General features: G+C 34.9%; 2 protein-coding genes across 5 annotated transcripts; both read left to right on the top strand.

The window, feature by feature from the left end:
- Positions 1–56: 56 nt before the first annotated feature.
- On the top strand, positions 57–1088 carry dtd2 (D-aminoacyl-tRNA deacylase 2). 2 transcript variants are annotated; one of them, XM_058750402.1, is made up of 4 exons: positions 57–155; positions 246–361; positions 453–522; positions 630–1088. In XM_058750402.1, exons 2-4 carry the CDS (start codon positions 248–250, stop codon positions 950–952), a joined length of 507 nt encoding a protein of 168 aa, XP_058606385.1. In that variant the 5' UTR covers positions 57–155; positions 246–247; the 3' UTR covers positions 953–1088. The 2 variants fall into 2 exon arrangements, with proteins under 2 accessions (XP_058606385.1, XP_058606384.1); XM_058750401.1 differs by lacking the exon at positions 57–155 and having other exon boundaries at positions 224–361.
- Positions 1089–2706: 1618 nt separating this feature from the next.
- Positions 2707–12087, top strand: pomt2 (protein-O-mannosyltransferase 2). Of its 3 annotated transcripts, XM_058748301.1 has the most exons (23): positions 2707–2880; positions 2981–3280; positions 3352–3436; positions 3545–3649; positions 4296–4404; positions 4505–4613; positions 4702–4861; positions 5465–5571; positions 5675–5757; positions 5899–6008; positions 6755–6821; positions 6900–6960; positions 7059–7137; positions 7454–7605; positions 7699–7790; positions 7876–7952; positions 8071–8142; positions 8575–8634; positions 8717–8822; positions 9935–10075; positions 10575–10625; positions 10798–10909; positions 11120–12087. In XM_058748301.1, exons 2-23 carry the CDS (start codon positions 2991–2993, stop codon positions 11223–11225), a joined length of 2334 nt encoding a protein of 777 aa, XP_058604284.1. In that variant the 5' UTR covers positions 2707–2880; positions 2981–2990; the 3' UTR covers positions 11226–12087. The 3 variants fall into 3 exon arrangements, with proteins under 3 accessions (XP_058604284.1, XP_058604283.1, XP_058604285.1); XM_058748300.1 differs by having other exon boundaries at positions 2708–3280; positions 11120–12086; XM_058748302.1 differs by lacking the exon at positions 10575–10625 and having other exon boundaries at positions 2710–3280; positions 11120–12082.
- Positions 12088–12413: the final 326 nt, after the last annotated feature.

Raw genomic sequence — 12413 nt, 5'->3', positions numbered from 1 at the left:
AACATATCACAAATACAGTGTGGTGTTTTTTTTGTTTGTTTTTTTTTAAACAAAAATATAGATGGCACGAGCTGTCGTGAAGTCGCCTCGCACTGTCCACTGTTGATGACGTATATTGTTTGGATTCTCACGCGGAAGCGGAACCGGAACCCCCGGTAGTTCCATAGTTCATTTCCAAACCAATAAACTCACGAGGTTCATTCAAAATAAACTTATATTATTTATGTTACCTCGGAATTTCGTAGCAATGTCCGAGAGAACAGAGAACGGCATGAAAGCGCGAGTGCTTCTGCAGCAGTGTCTGCACGCGCGACTGCAGGTCAAACCTCCAGATGCTGGGAGTGAAGCTGAATGGGTTGAGGTATCGGGAAAATATTTAAATAATTCATCTGAACTACAATTCCAGTTTTTGTCCAACTAATGACCCGTCTAATGTAATTCTGATTGTTCAGATTAATAGGGGAATGGTTATCTACATCTGCTTTTTCAAAGGTGCAACTGAAGATATAATCCCCAAAATGGGTATGCAATTGCTCCTGTCTCACGTTTGCAATAAAACATACATACATGCATTAATTCTGAAATGTAATAATACATTGTATTTAATTTACACCTGCTTTCCCACTCAGTGAACACCCTGCTGAACATGAAGCTTTGTGAGACAGAATCTGGAAAGTACACCACAGTCCTTCAGCTACCAGGCAGTGTTCTCATAGTACCGCAAGCTACGCTTGGAGGAAAACCTAAAGGAAAAGGGATGCAGTATCATGGCAACATTGGGAAAGATGAAGGCTTGAAGCTTTACGACAGCTTTGTGTCTCATTGTCAAGATGAACTCTCAGCCTGCAAGAACAGTGACACTGTTACAGAGGTCAAACATGGAACATATGGGAACAGACAAGTCCTGAAGCTGGATACAAACGGACCTTATACTCATCTAATGGAGTTTTAAGAATATACAATTTTTATTTGTTTGTAGATCATTAATATATCGGTGTATGAAGGACATGGATCTATATGGATCATTCAGAAGCATGGAAAGACTGTTAATCCACATTTATAGCTCCACTCCTAATTAAAATATATGTAATGCTTACACCTGGTGTTTGTGTCTGTTTTCATGTTATCTTGTGCTATCTATCTACAGTGTTGGGCATGTTACTTTAAAAAAGTAATTAGTTATAGTTACTAGTTACTTCTCACAAATAGTAACTGAGTTAGTAACTGAGTTACATCATTATAAAAGTAACTAATTACCAGGGAAAGTAACTATTGCGTTACTTTAAAAAAAAAAAAAAATTCAAATGTCAAATAACTTTGGATGCCCCCAATATTAAATATGTTAAATTAATGAAATGGACACTAAAAAGAATAAATTATTATTATAAAACTTTGTACATTAATCTACACTATTTATCTACTGACACTTAGTATCAGTCAGTCAAGTATTATAATATAATATTATGATAATTTAATATTATATGATGATATAACTTTTGTAATTAGAATAACCAAGGATGAATGCATATTTGTCATCAATATAAAACGCACTAAGGATTAATGAGCTGCTGGGTTCATGAATATTAATCACGTTGTCTGCATTCGCTCGAATTTATTTGCTGAAATCAAAACAGGGACGATAATAGGTGAGCGCCAGCCAATGAGATTGTCCTTTGCGCTTTAGCTCCGCCCACTACCTGAGAACCCGGCAGTTCTTAAAAGCTGAAGAATTCCAAAGGAACTCCGTTATCTTGACAGGAAAATACAACAAAGAATATCGTTTACATGTAGCGCGTCAATTCTGCATGTTATGAAAGACTCTCTTGCTCTGTATCTTTCTTTGCGTGCGTGTATGTGAGAGAAAGCGACGGCGAGCTGTGCGCCTTTACACTAGAGTTTATGGTACGTCAAATACAGCTTCACTGCGCATCCATTCAGATGAACTGAAAAATTTAATTCTAATATAATATAATATAATATAACGGTAACGGCGTTGTAACGGGGGAAACAGTAATTCGTTTGATTACTCGTTACTGAAAAAAATAACGCCGTTAGTAACGCCGTTTATTTATAACGCCGTTATTCCCATCACTGTCTATCTATCTATCTATCTATCTATCTATCTATCTATCTATCTAAAATCTATTTTGTACATATCTGATAAAATAGTCCATAAATCAGCTGTAATATTTGTTTATTTGGCTGCTGTTTAAATATAATTGGACATCTTCAGTTCCAAGTGGAATATCAATCACATGGTAATCCAGATTTACCTACATATAAAAAGTCATTACAGTATAGGGAAAATCATGTTGCATAAATTGGATAATTTTCTTTGGACTGCAAAAAATGACACAAATTGTAGTATTATTAGTAGAAGAAGTAATAATAGTATACAGTAAATTATAGTTTTAAAAAATATATTTTTTGTACTTTATGCCCATATTTTACACACACACACACACACTAATTACCATAAACCTAAAGAGATTGGGCTTTTGATTTGGGCTCTTTTTTTTTTTTTTCTTTTTTTTTGTAGACCTGCTACTTATTCCATTAGCGGAGTTAATGAAATTTTATATTAAACTGAAAATAGAAAAACGCCGGTTTTTATATTAGACGTTCACAAATCTTGCTCGACGCGTCTTTGTGCTCACTCACATTTGATTGGATTTACTGGCCGCATGTCCCTCTCCTGTCCAGCAGGTGACAGTAAAGTGCAGACATTTTCAATATCTCCCAAACCAACAATCTAGAACAGTTTCTGGATATGCACAACAAACATGAGCTGGAAAGCATTAGGATCCTTGTAGTGATGAGCAAGACCATTTTTCATTCAGCGACATGTCAACACGACCAGACTGCACCGTCTTAAATCCTGTGAGGATTCATTTTTCTTTTATTCAACTCTGTGACTGAAGAAACTTTCTTTATAGTGGATTCGCTCACGTTACTTTGATAATGACTCATTGTCTTCAAGAAAGCTGCTAATGGACGACAGACAGAAGGAGCATTACACGCAAAGACAAGACACATCAGCTGTAAGACATCGAAAAACATGTAACGTTAAGACAAACGAGGGGGCTGAGTGCCTTTCCCAGCCTTCTAATGAGACTTCCAATGGGGCGAATAAAAGGATTCCCAAACGAGGAGGACACCTCAGTTCTCCCTCCAGAGCTGACCATGTGCCAGATTATACTCTGGTTCTGGTTCTGGTTCTGGTGCTTGTGCTCTCTGTATGTACACGCTTCTACAAAATCACTGAGCCTCCACATGTATGGTGAGTATTAGATCAGTGATTGTAAACCTACTATCAATGCACGATTATTGAACATTATGGTCCATTTGCAGTTGGGATGAGACTCATTTCGGGAAAATGGGAAGCTATTACATTAACCGCACCTTCTTCTTTGATGTCCATCCACCCCTTGGAAAGGTATGTGTTTCAGACCCCTGCTAGTTGTAAGATAATGTGAATTATTTTGTCAGTTTTTGTGTAGTTTGTAGTGTGATTCAAAAGATTGCTTCTACGCTCCTCACTCAGATGCTGATCGGCCTCGCTGGATACCTGACAGGCTATGATGGGACCTTTCCCTTCATAAAACCAGGGGACAAATATGAGCACCACAACTACTGGGGGATGAGAGCGGTAAATCCCAGTTCAATATATGCATATCTTTAAGACGCTTAATTTTAATCATTTTTCAATGAGTTTTTAATAAAATTTCATATTATAGTTGAAATATTGCTTTTGCTTATTAAGCTAGAAAATGGTTACTTTAAATTGCAATAATATTTCAAAATATGACTGTTGTACTGTATTTTGATCAAATAAATGCAGCATAAGAGACTTTTTCAAACTTATTTAAAAAAAAAAAAACTCTAAACCTACAGACCCCATACTTTTAAGTGATGGTGTATAATAAATAATATATTGAAGTATTGTTTATATGTATGTGTGTGTTGACTGTGTTCATTATATAATAAATAATTTTTATTAAATTATATTACATTATCATGGACATCATACACCAAAATGCAAATTTTTAATTTAACCATGCAAAATTGTAGCTGAAAGATGAAAAATGCAAAAATATAATATTTTTGGAAGTTGTATTTGAAATATACTTGAAGGTCCAAAAGGTATTCTGATTATGTATATTTATGATACCCCTTTATTTTATGTTATTTATTGAGTTTTATTTTTTTGAGTGATGTAAAGAAATTGCCATTAGCTTTGTTCTGTATTATTCTTCATATGTGAGCTTTAATCCCTGTGATGAATTTGTGTTTAGTTCTGTGCAGCTCTTGGTTCCTGTCTTCCTCCTTTTGCCTTCCTTATTGTCCTGGAGCTGTCACATTCTACGCCAGCAGCGCTCATCGCAGCCTCTCTGCTTATCTTTGGTGAGTGTGGAAGTGATCATCAACACAGAGCTGACCTGTGTTCAGTGAAGGCATTACGATGATCATCTAAATCTAAATCCAGTGATGTATTTTACAACAGACACTGGCTGTATCACCCTGTCTCAGTACATTCTCCTGGATCCCATTCTAATGTTTTTCATCATGGGCTCTGTTCTCTGCATGGTCAGATTCAACACACAGAGACTCAGGTAGAGCTATCTGGTGCATCTCTCTATGTAGCTTTACTGGTCGAGTTTATGTACCTAATAAAGTGCAAAGTTTCTTTCTTGTCTCTAGCCCTTTCAGCTTTTCCTGGTGGTTCTGGCTGCTTCTGACAGGGGTCTGCCTCTCTGGCTCTCTGGGGGTAAAGTTTGTGGGACTGTTTGTCATCCTCTTGGTGGGAATTAACACGGCATTTGATCTGTGGATGCTGCTTGGGGACATCAGCTTGTCTTTGGTATGAATGAGAACCTGCTACAAGATTGAATATATTGTCAAATATAGTGCACTGTTCAAAAGTTTGGGATCAGTAAGATTTTTAATGTTTTTGAACAATATCTCTTGTGTTCAACAAGGCTGTTTTTTTTTTTTCATCAAAAATACAGTACAAACAAACACCATATTGTAATGTTACATTATGAAATATTATTATTACAAATTAAAATAACTGTTTTCTATGTGAATATATTATAACATGTAATTTATTCCTGTAATGTCAAAGCACAGCAGTCATTACTCTATTCTTCAGTGTCACGTGATCCTTCAGAAATCATTCTAAATTTCTTTATATGCTTTGCATATTATTATTAATGTTGGAAACAGTTGTGCTGCTTAATATTTTTGTGGAAACCGTGATGCTTCTTTCAGGATTCTTTGATGAATAGAATTTTTTAAGAACAGCATTTATTTGAAATGGAAATCTTTTGTAACACTATAAAAGTCTTAACTGTCACTTGATCAATTTAATGCATCCTTGCTGAGAAAAAAAAATCTTACGGATTTCAAACTTTTAAACATTAGTGCATGTTGTGAATGAAAATATTTTCTCATTTTTCACTAGCTGGATTTTGGGAAGCACTTGTTAGCTCGAGTTTTTGGGTTGATAATGCTCCCATTGTTCCTGTACACTACAATATTTGCTGTTCACTTCATTGTTTTAAACAGAAGGTATGTTTGAGCCAATATTAATATTCTGTTCTATTATTAAAGCAGTTCATTGGTCATTAATTCAATAAAATAATGCTAAAGCTTTGTTCTTTTCAATACATAGCGGTCCTGGGGATGGTTTCTTTAGCTCTGCTTTTCAGTCTCGCTTAATTGGAAACAATCTGCACAACGCCTCCATGCCAGAGTGTAAGAACAACTTGAGCTCAATTTTTGGCATTTTTACTGCTCGTGTTTCTTTTTTACTTAAAAAAAACAAAAAACATATTGAATTGTGAAAAGATTCAGTTTTCTGACAATATCCTGGCTTGTACCTCTCCCTCCACACAGATCTGGCGTATGGCTCTGTCATAACTGTGAAGAATCTGCGAATAGCAGGAGGGTATCTGCACTCTCACTGGCACCTTTACCCAGAAGGTGTTGGAGCTCACCAGCAGCAGGTCAGTTCACCATCGTTTACTCTTAACAGACAGTTTGACAGCAGCACTACAGTAACACTATCTGGAAGGTTTCAAGATGAAAAACTGATCTGAAATTCTTATTTTGGTTCAAAATTTCTAATCACACTACAGTTACAAAGTAAGTACACTGTAAAAAAATTCAGACCTCCCAACTCAAACTTTTTTAGTGACTGATTAAATCAAAATTTTTCCATTGGCTCAACATATTATTTCTCATTGAGCCAATGTTAACAGACTGTTGATAAAATTCAATTGGGCCAATGGAAAAATTTAGATGTAATCAGTCACTATAAAATTTTGAGTTGGGAGGTCTGAATTTTTTTACAGTGTAAGAAAATATTAAGCAGCACACTGTTATCAACACTGATGAAGATAATAATTAAGAAATAATTTTTGAGCAGCAAATCCGCATATTAGAATGATTTCTGAAAGATCATATGACATAAATAAAATTTTAAAATATAATAAAACCTGTTCTTTTAAATTGTAATAGTATTTAACAATATCACAGTTTTTACTGATTAAATAAATGAAGCATTGGTGAGCATAAGATTCTTCTTTCACAGCATTCAAATAATCTTACCGACACCAAACCTATGATTATCTAAATGTGCACATTTGATATGTGTCTTGAATTTAGTATTTATTCTGTTAGGTGATGCATTTCTAACAAAATGATGAATCATATTCCTGTATAAATCTGTTTTACATCTCACCTCATGTAGGTTACAGCCTATTTGCACAAAGATTATAACAACTTATGGTTGGTCAAGAGACCGGACAACTCTGACGGTGAGTTCTTGTGCATGTTTGCATTATATTTCTAGATACACGCTGCACAATATTCAATAACTCCTGTTCCCTGCTAAGATATCACAGGGCCGCCAGAACTGGTCCGACATGGTGATATCATTAGACTGGAACACAAAGAGTACGTATAAGGTCTTTGGGAAAGTAACATAGTTATGCTCTAAAAGAATGATGTGAACTGTTAGTTTAAAACAGTGCACTCCTGACTTTCTTCCTCAGAACTACAAGAAATCTTCATAGTCATTTCCATGAAGCTCCGCTGACCAAAAAACATCTGCAGGTCACAGGTTACGGCATTGTGAGTACTGTTTTTTTTTTTTTTTTTTTTTTCGTTTTATTTTTTTAATTAGAAGTTACCATTCATGTATTATAATGTTTTGGCATTATTATAGAAACTATGTTCCATTATTGGTTGATTATGTGGGTTTGTGTTCTATCAGCTTAATAGATTTTTATTTTCTGATTGTATCATTGCCAGCAAAAAGATGACCTTGTGCTTCTAGTTGACATCAAACCTTAGCACAACTTTAAATCTCCAAATGAACATTGATCATTTTCATAAGTTCCAATAGAGTAGCATTACACATTTTAAACTATAATGGCTTTCATTTCAGAATGGAAGCGGAGACATGAATGACTTGTGGCAGGTGGAGGTGTGTGGAGGGAAGAAAGGAGATCCGGTGAAGGTGTTGCGTAGTAAAGTGCGTTTTCTCCATCGCTCTACAGGCTGCGTGCTTGGCTCCTCTGGAAAGACCCTTCCCAAGTGGTGAGAGCGTTCATTCGGCAGAAACCTTAGATCTGGTCTGTAGTGCATATTACACACAGAAAACCATTTAAACTGGATTTTACTCTTCTACAGGGGATGGGAACAAGTGGAGGTCACATGTAGCCCATATGTCAAAGAGACCCCCAACACACAGTGGAACATTGAGGATCACATCAACCCTAAACGTATGTTCATATAGCTAATAGACAGAAATGTGCCATTGGATGGGTTTTACTTAGCTGTTCATGCAACATCTTTTTATGTCTACAGTGCCCAACATCAGTCTTTCAGTGCTCAAACCAACTTTCCTGGAGATCCTCTGGGAGTCTCATATTGTGATGATCAGGGTAAGATAAGATTACCCTAAAGGAAAATCTACCTTTTAAAATGTTGCTTTTGCTTTGGAATGGTTCATGAATTAAAGTATATGGGTTTAAGTTTAGTAAACCTTGTATTTTTGTTTAGGGAAACAGTGGTTTAAAGCCAAAAGACAATGAGATGAACTCTAAACCCTGGCACTGGCCCATCAACTATCAGGTAGATTGTCTAAAAAGACAGTTTAAAGGAAACCAAATTTTGAAAGTGATGTTTTTTTATTATTTATAATTAATTAATTTGAATAATTAATTAATTTGAAAAATATACTTTTTTATATTTTGTTTTAATTTTTATTTAAGTTTTAGTAATTTTATGTGCCATTTTATGTTTTTTAATATTTCCATCAAATTTTTATTTCAGTTTTATTTTTAGTAATTTTAGTACTTCAACTTATTTTATTTTCGTTAGTTGCAAGACAACATTTCAAAAAAAAAATCATTTTTTATTTCTATTGAAAATTTCTAATGAAATTTTTTTTTATTAATTGATTTTTATTCACTTTAGTAAAAGTTTATTTAACACTAACAAAACTGTTTTGAAGATCCACATCTATTGGAGTACCATCTCATTATAATTCATTATTCATAATAGGGTTTGAGGTTTTCTGGAGTGAATGAGACAGAGTACCGCGTTTATCTTCTCGGGAACCCTGTAAGTTTATGACGACTTTTTTTTTGTTTGTTTTCTAAGAGCTCTTGTCGTATCATTACTGAAGATTACATTTAATCCTCAGGTCGTCTGGTGGCTGAATCTCTTGAGTCTGGCTCTGTTTGTTTTAATGCTGACAGTGGCATCTTTAGCAAAACAGAGAGGAGTGAAGATGGAGGGAATGAGGAAAGGTAAGCAGCACTACATATTGTGCAGTACTTAAAGCTGCAGTCCGTATGTTTTGCCTCTTTGTCGCCATCTCTGTTTGATAACCTGGAATTGTAGCTGTGTGCGGATTTGTCTTGCTTGTGTGGTCTGTGCTCCGGCACAGCTCCAGCGCGGATGAATCTAATGTTTTGAGGTGAATGTGTTGCTGTCAGTCACTGCACCGGTGTGGATGTTTACTGTGCAATCACAGATTTTAGCCTATGTCTTGGAATATATGACCCAAATAAGAATTTTCACCATATATTGCCATCTGAACAAGTAACAAGTCTGCCACGTTTGTTCTGACCAACTGAGGAAAAAAGCATTACAATAAATTGCGCTGCCAATGGTGATTAAATCTAACGATTGGTTAGCTCATATCACATCAAACCGTGCAAAATATTATTATTATTGTTATACTTTATTATCAAATTATTAATGTTAACAACATCAGCATTGCGTCACTACGAGTATAGTGTGTATTAGCGTGTCGATTTCAATTTCTTTAGAGTCTAATCTCTAATTGTCATTCCATTTGAATTTCATATTAAGAAATTCTTTTAACCCAAAAAGCAAACTATGCTCCCTTCGAACTGGTTTTCTTTAAAATACAAATCTTGTGTAATCCCAGGCTATCTGTAATCAGAAGCACATTTAAAACTGGAATATAATTTAATTTCATTCACATGTGTTTCATAAACACATAATCCTTTCTAGATTACAATCCGCCATCAAAATGATACATTTAATTATTCTAGCTGAGAGAAAAGGCTATAAACGATCCGTCACCTGCAGGATCCTCACATGCGATATAGCCTAGTAGCCAGGACAACTTCTTTATGTTTACAGACGTGACGTAATGACGCAGTGCCATGCTCGAATTTCCCGCGAAAACCTACCCGTACCACTCAAATTAGAAAGCATTATTATAAGCTTACCGTTGTGAATTGGGCTAAAGTAAGGTGATAGTTTTGAACACTGGCTAGTTATGTACTTGCTCAAATATTGATTTTGGATCATTTTTAACCAAAAAAGTTGGTTAAAACCATAAAAAGCCAATCAGAACAAGTCTAAAACAGCTGATGTTGTCTTTCAGTTCACTGTCACACTCTCATGGAGGGCGGTGGGATGCTGCTTTTGGGTTGGCTATTACACTACTTCCCATTCTACATCATGGGTCGCATACTCTACTACCACCATTACTTTCCTGCAATGTTGTTCAGCAGTATGCTCACAGGTACGACAGCAAACTAGATAACTGAGGGGACTGCATTGGTCCAAAAGTTTATGCTGCAGTCAGAGCTGCTGCCTTCTTTTAATTACAATAAAATGAACACTTGCTGAAAATCTATTCACCCTCATGCCATCCAAAATGTAGATTTGGAGAAATTTACATAATTTGCTCACATTTACATAATAGGATTCTCTCCAGTGAATGGGTGCCGTCAGAATGAGTCCAAACAGCTGATAAAAACATTGCGATATTTGTTTAGAACTGCTTTGAACTGTTTTCACTTCTTTGATCTGTGTATATTTCTCTCCTGATATAGACAAGTTTTCAGTACAGTAGAGAAAGAAGTGTAATGGATAGAGGACTTGTATGTTAGCCAGAAGCAATGGTTTGAAGTTAAAAACATCTTAATGAATTTGTTTCTTATAAACACAGAGTTTATGTTAATCGATAGACTGGAAACATGTAGATTACCTGTGGATTATTGTGATTTTGTTTTTATCAGTTATTTGGATTCTCATCCTGATGGCACCCATTCACTACAAAGGATTCATTGGTGAGCAAGTGATGGAATGTTAAATTTCTCTAAATCTGTTCCAATAACAAAAAAACAAAAAAAAACTTGTCTACATATTTTACATTTTGTAGCATTAATTAGCATGTTTAGACACAATGTTATCTCAATAAACACGTTTCATTCTAACATTTAATGACCTTCTTTACTTAAGGTATTACTCTGGACATCTTCCTCCAGAATTTACACCATCTCTTTAGTTCATCCATATCCCATTGTCTTATGAGGGGAGGTCAATTTATACTCCTGTTAGGGTTCATCTACAGGTAAGGCTCTAATATTTAAATTTAGACATCACTTTTATGCTTTTATTATATTTACAACATTTGCTGTTGTAAATTAATCAAGTATATTAATTTTATCTAATGCTGAAATTGTGCATTTTGTACAAATGTTCTATGTATTATGTGTTTTATGTTCACAAATTCAGTCAATTTCTAATATTGATCTCACACTTGAATTTCTACTTGTTTCAGTTTTTATCTCTTCCACCCTCTCTCCTATGGTATGAGGGGGCCGCTGGCGCAAGACCCTGCCTCGTCCATGGCTGGCCTCAGGTGGATGGAATCCTGGGAATTTTAGACCATTTTAGACTATTTTGAAGTGTCCAGGACTTCATAAAATCTTTTTAACCACTTCAGTTGTTACATGTTGACTGGCTCATTTCATTGTGGAAGTACAGTCTTTACTCTGCTGTTAGGCTGTGATGAAACGTTTTAAAATATTATTTTAAATATTATTTTTATTTTACATTCATGTATTTTACATTAAAGCTTGATGGTGTTTAACTGCTGTAGTTGGACTGAACTAAACTGACAAGTAATAAAGTGCCTTTCAGGTTTCGGATTTGAAGACTCCAATGATGTATAAAATATTCACTCCTTCAATTGGGTTTTGTACATTTCATTTGTTACATATTTTGTTCTGAGGAAAAAAAAAAAATGAAAGTGTATTCAAAAACAGCAACCTTTGATGGATTACAATATTATATTTCTCAGCTACACAAGTTGTGGTTTTGATCAATTAAATTGACATTTCTGGGTCATACCACTGAATTTCATTTTGGATTTGCGAAATAATTAGCTGTGTCCCTTCGTAATTGTGTTACTGGAGGTATTGCCTTAAATGCAGATCAATGGCTGACTGAAATGAATACATTGCAAAAATATGCATGTATTTGGACTTTATTTGCATTGCATTTGAGAGCAACACATTTTTTTAAATGTGTCCTTTTACTGAAAATACTTTTCATAAACCACCATCATGCTAAGAAGAAAATAGTGTTATTTGTGTTGGACTGTATATTTGTACCCCACTTTAGTATCCTATCACTGAAGTTTAATGTTTTCTTGCAAAACTAATCTTTTCTCACAGGTTTCATAATTCCCACTTATTAATAAGTCTAGCAACTTTATCTGGGTGATTTCTCCCTTTATCTCAACCAGTTTTGCAATGTCTGGTCCTTTCTCTGACAGTCTCTGAATTTATCATATTTAAGTAATGTTACACATCACTTTATATTAATACACTGAAATGCTGATAATGCATAAATGGTCTATTTAATTAATCTGTTGCTAATATCTTTAACATCTCACGTTATCCTGATGTATTTTCTTAAGTATAGCATATTTAACTCAAACTATTTTAAAAATTGTAATCAATTTTATTAAATTAACACCATGTTAAAAAAAATAATGTTACTTCTCAAGTGTGCTGAAAGTCTCTTGTTAATGTTGCGACATCTCACACCAGAGCCATAGAGAGAGTCTC

This window comes from Onychostoma macrolepis, chromosome 17 (assembly GCF_012432095.1).
Source record: "Onychostoma macrolepis isolate SWU-2019 chromosome 17, ASM1243209v1, whole genome shotgun sequence".
Classification (NCBI taxonomy): domain Eukaryota; kingdom Metazoa; phylum Chordata; class Actinopteri; order Cypriniformes; family Cyprinidae; genus Onychostoma; species Onychostoma macrolepis.
This window is presented reverse-complemented; position numbering and strand designations above follow the sequence as displayed.

Bases quoted from the DNA above. Each gene is read 5' to 3' on its own strand.
- dtd2 (XM_058750401.1), top strand. From the start codon at position 224: ATGTTACCTCGGAATTTCGTAGCAATGTCCGAGAGAACAGAGAACGGC. The intron at 362-452 runs GTATCGGGAAAA...CTGATTGTTCAG, and splicing joins GTGAAGCTGAATGGGTTGAG to ATTAATAGGGGAATGGTTAT. The intron at 523-629 runs GTATGCAATTGC...TTTCCCACTCAG, and splicing joins AGATATAATCCCCAAAATGG to TGAACACCCTGCTGAACATG.
- pomt2 (XM_058748301.1), top strand. From the start codon at position 2,991: ATGGACGACAGACAGAAGGAGCATTACACGCAAAGACAAGACACATCA. The intron at 4,405-4,504 runs GTGAGTGTGGAA...ATTTTACAACAG, and splicing joins AGCCTCTCTGCTTATCTTTG to ACACTGGCTGTATCACCCTG. The intron at 7,791-7,875 runs GTATGTTCATAT...TTATGTCTACAG, and splicing joins GGATCACATCAACCCTAAAC to TGCCCAACATCAGTCTTTCA.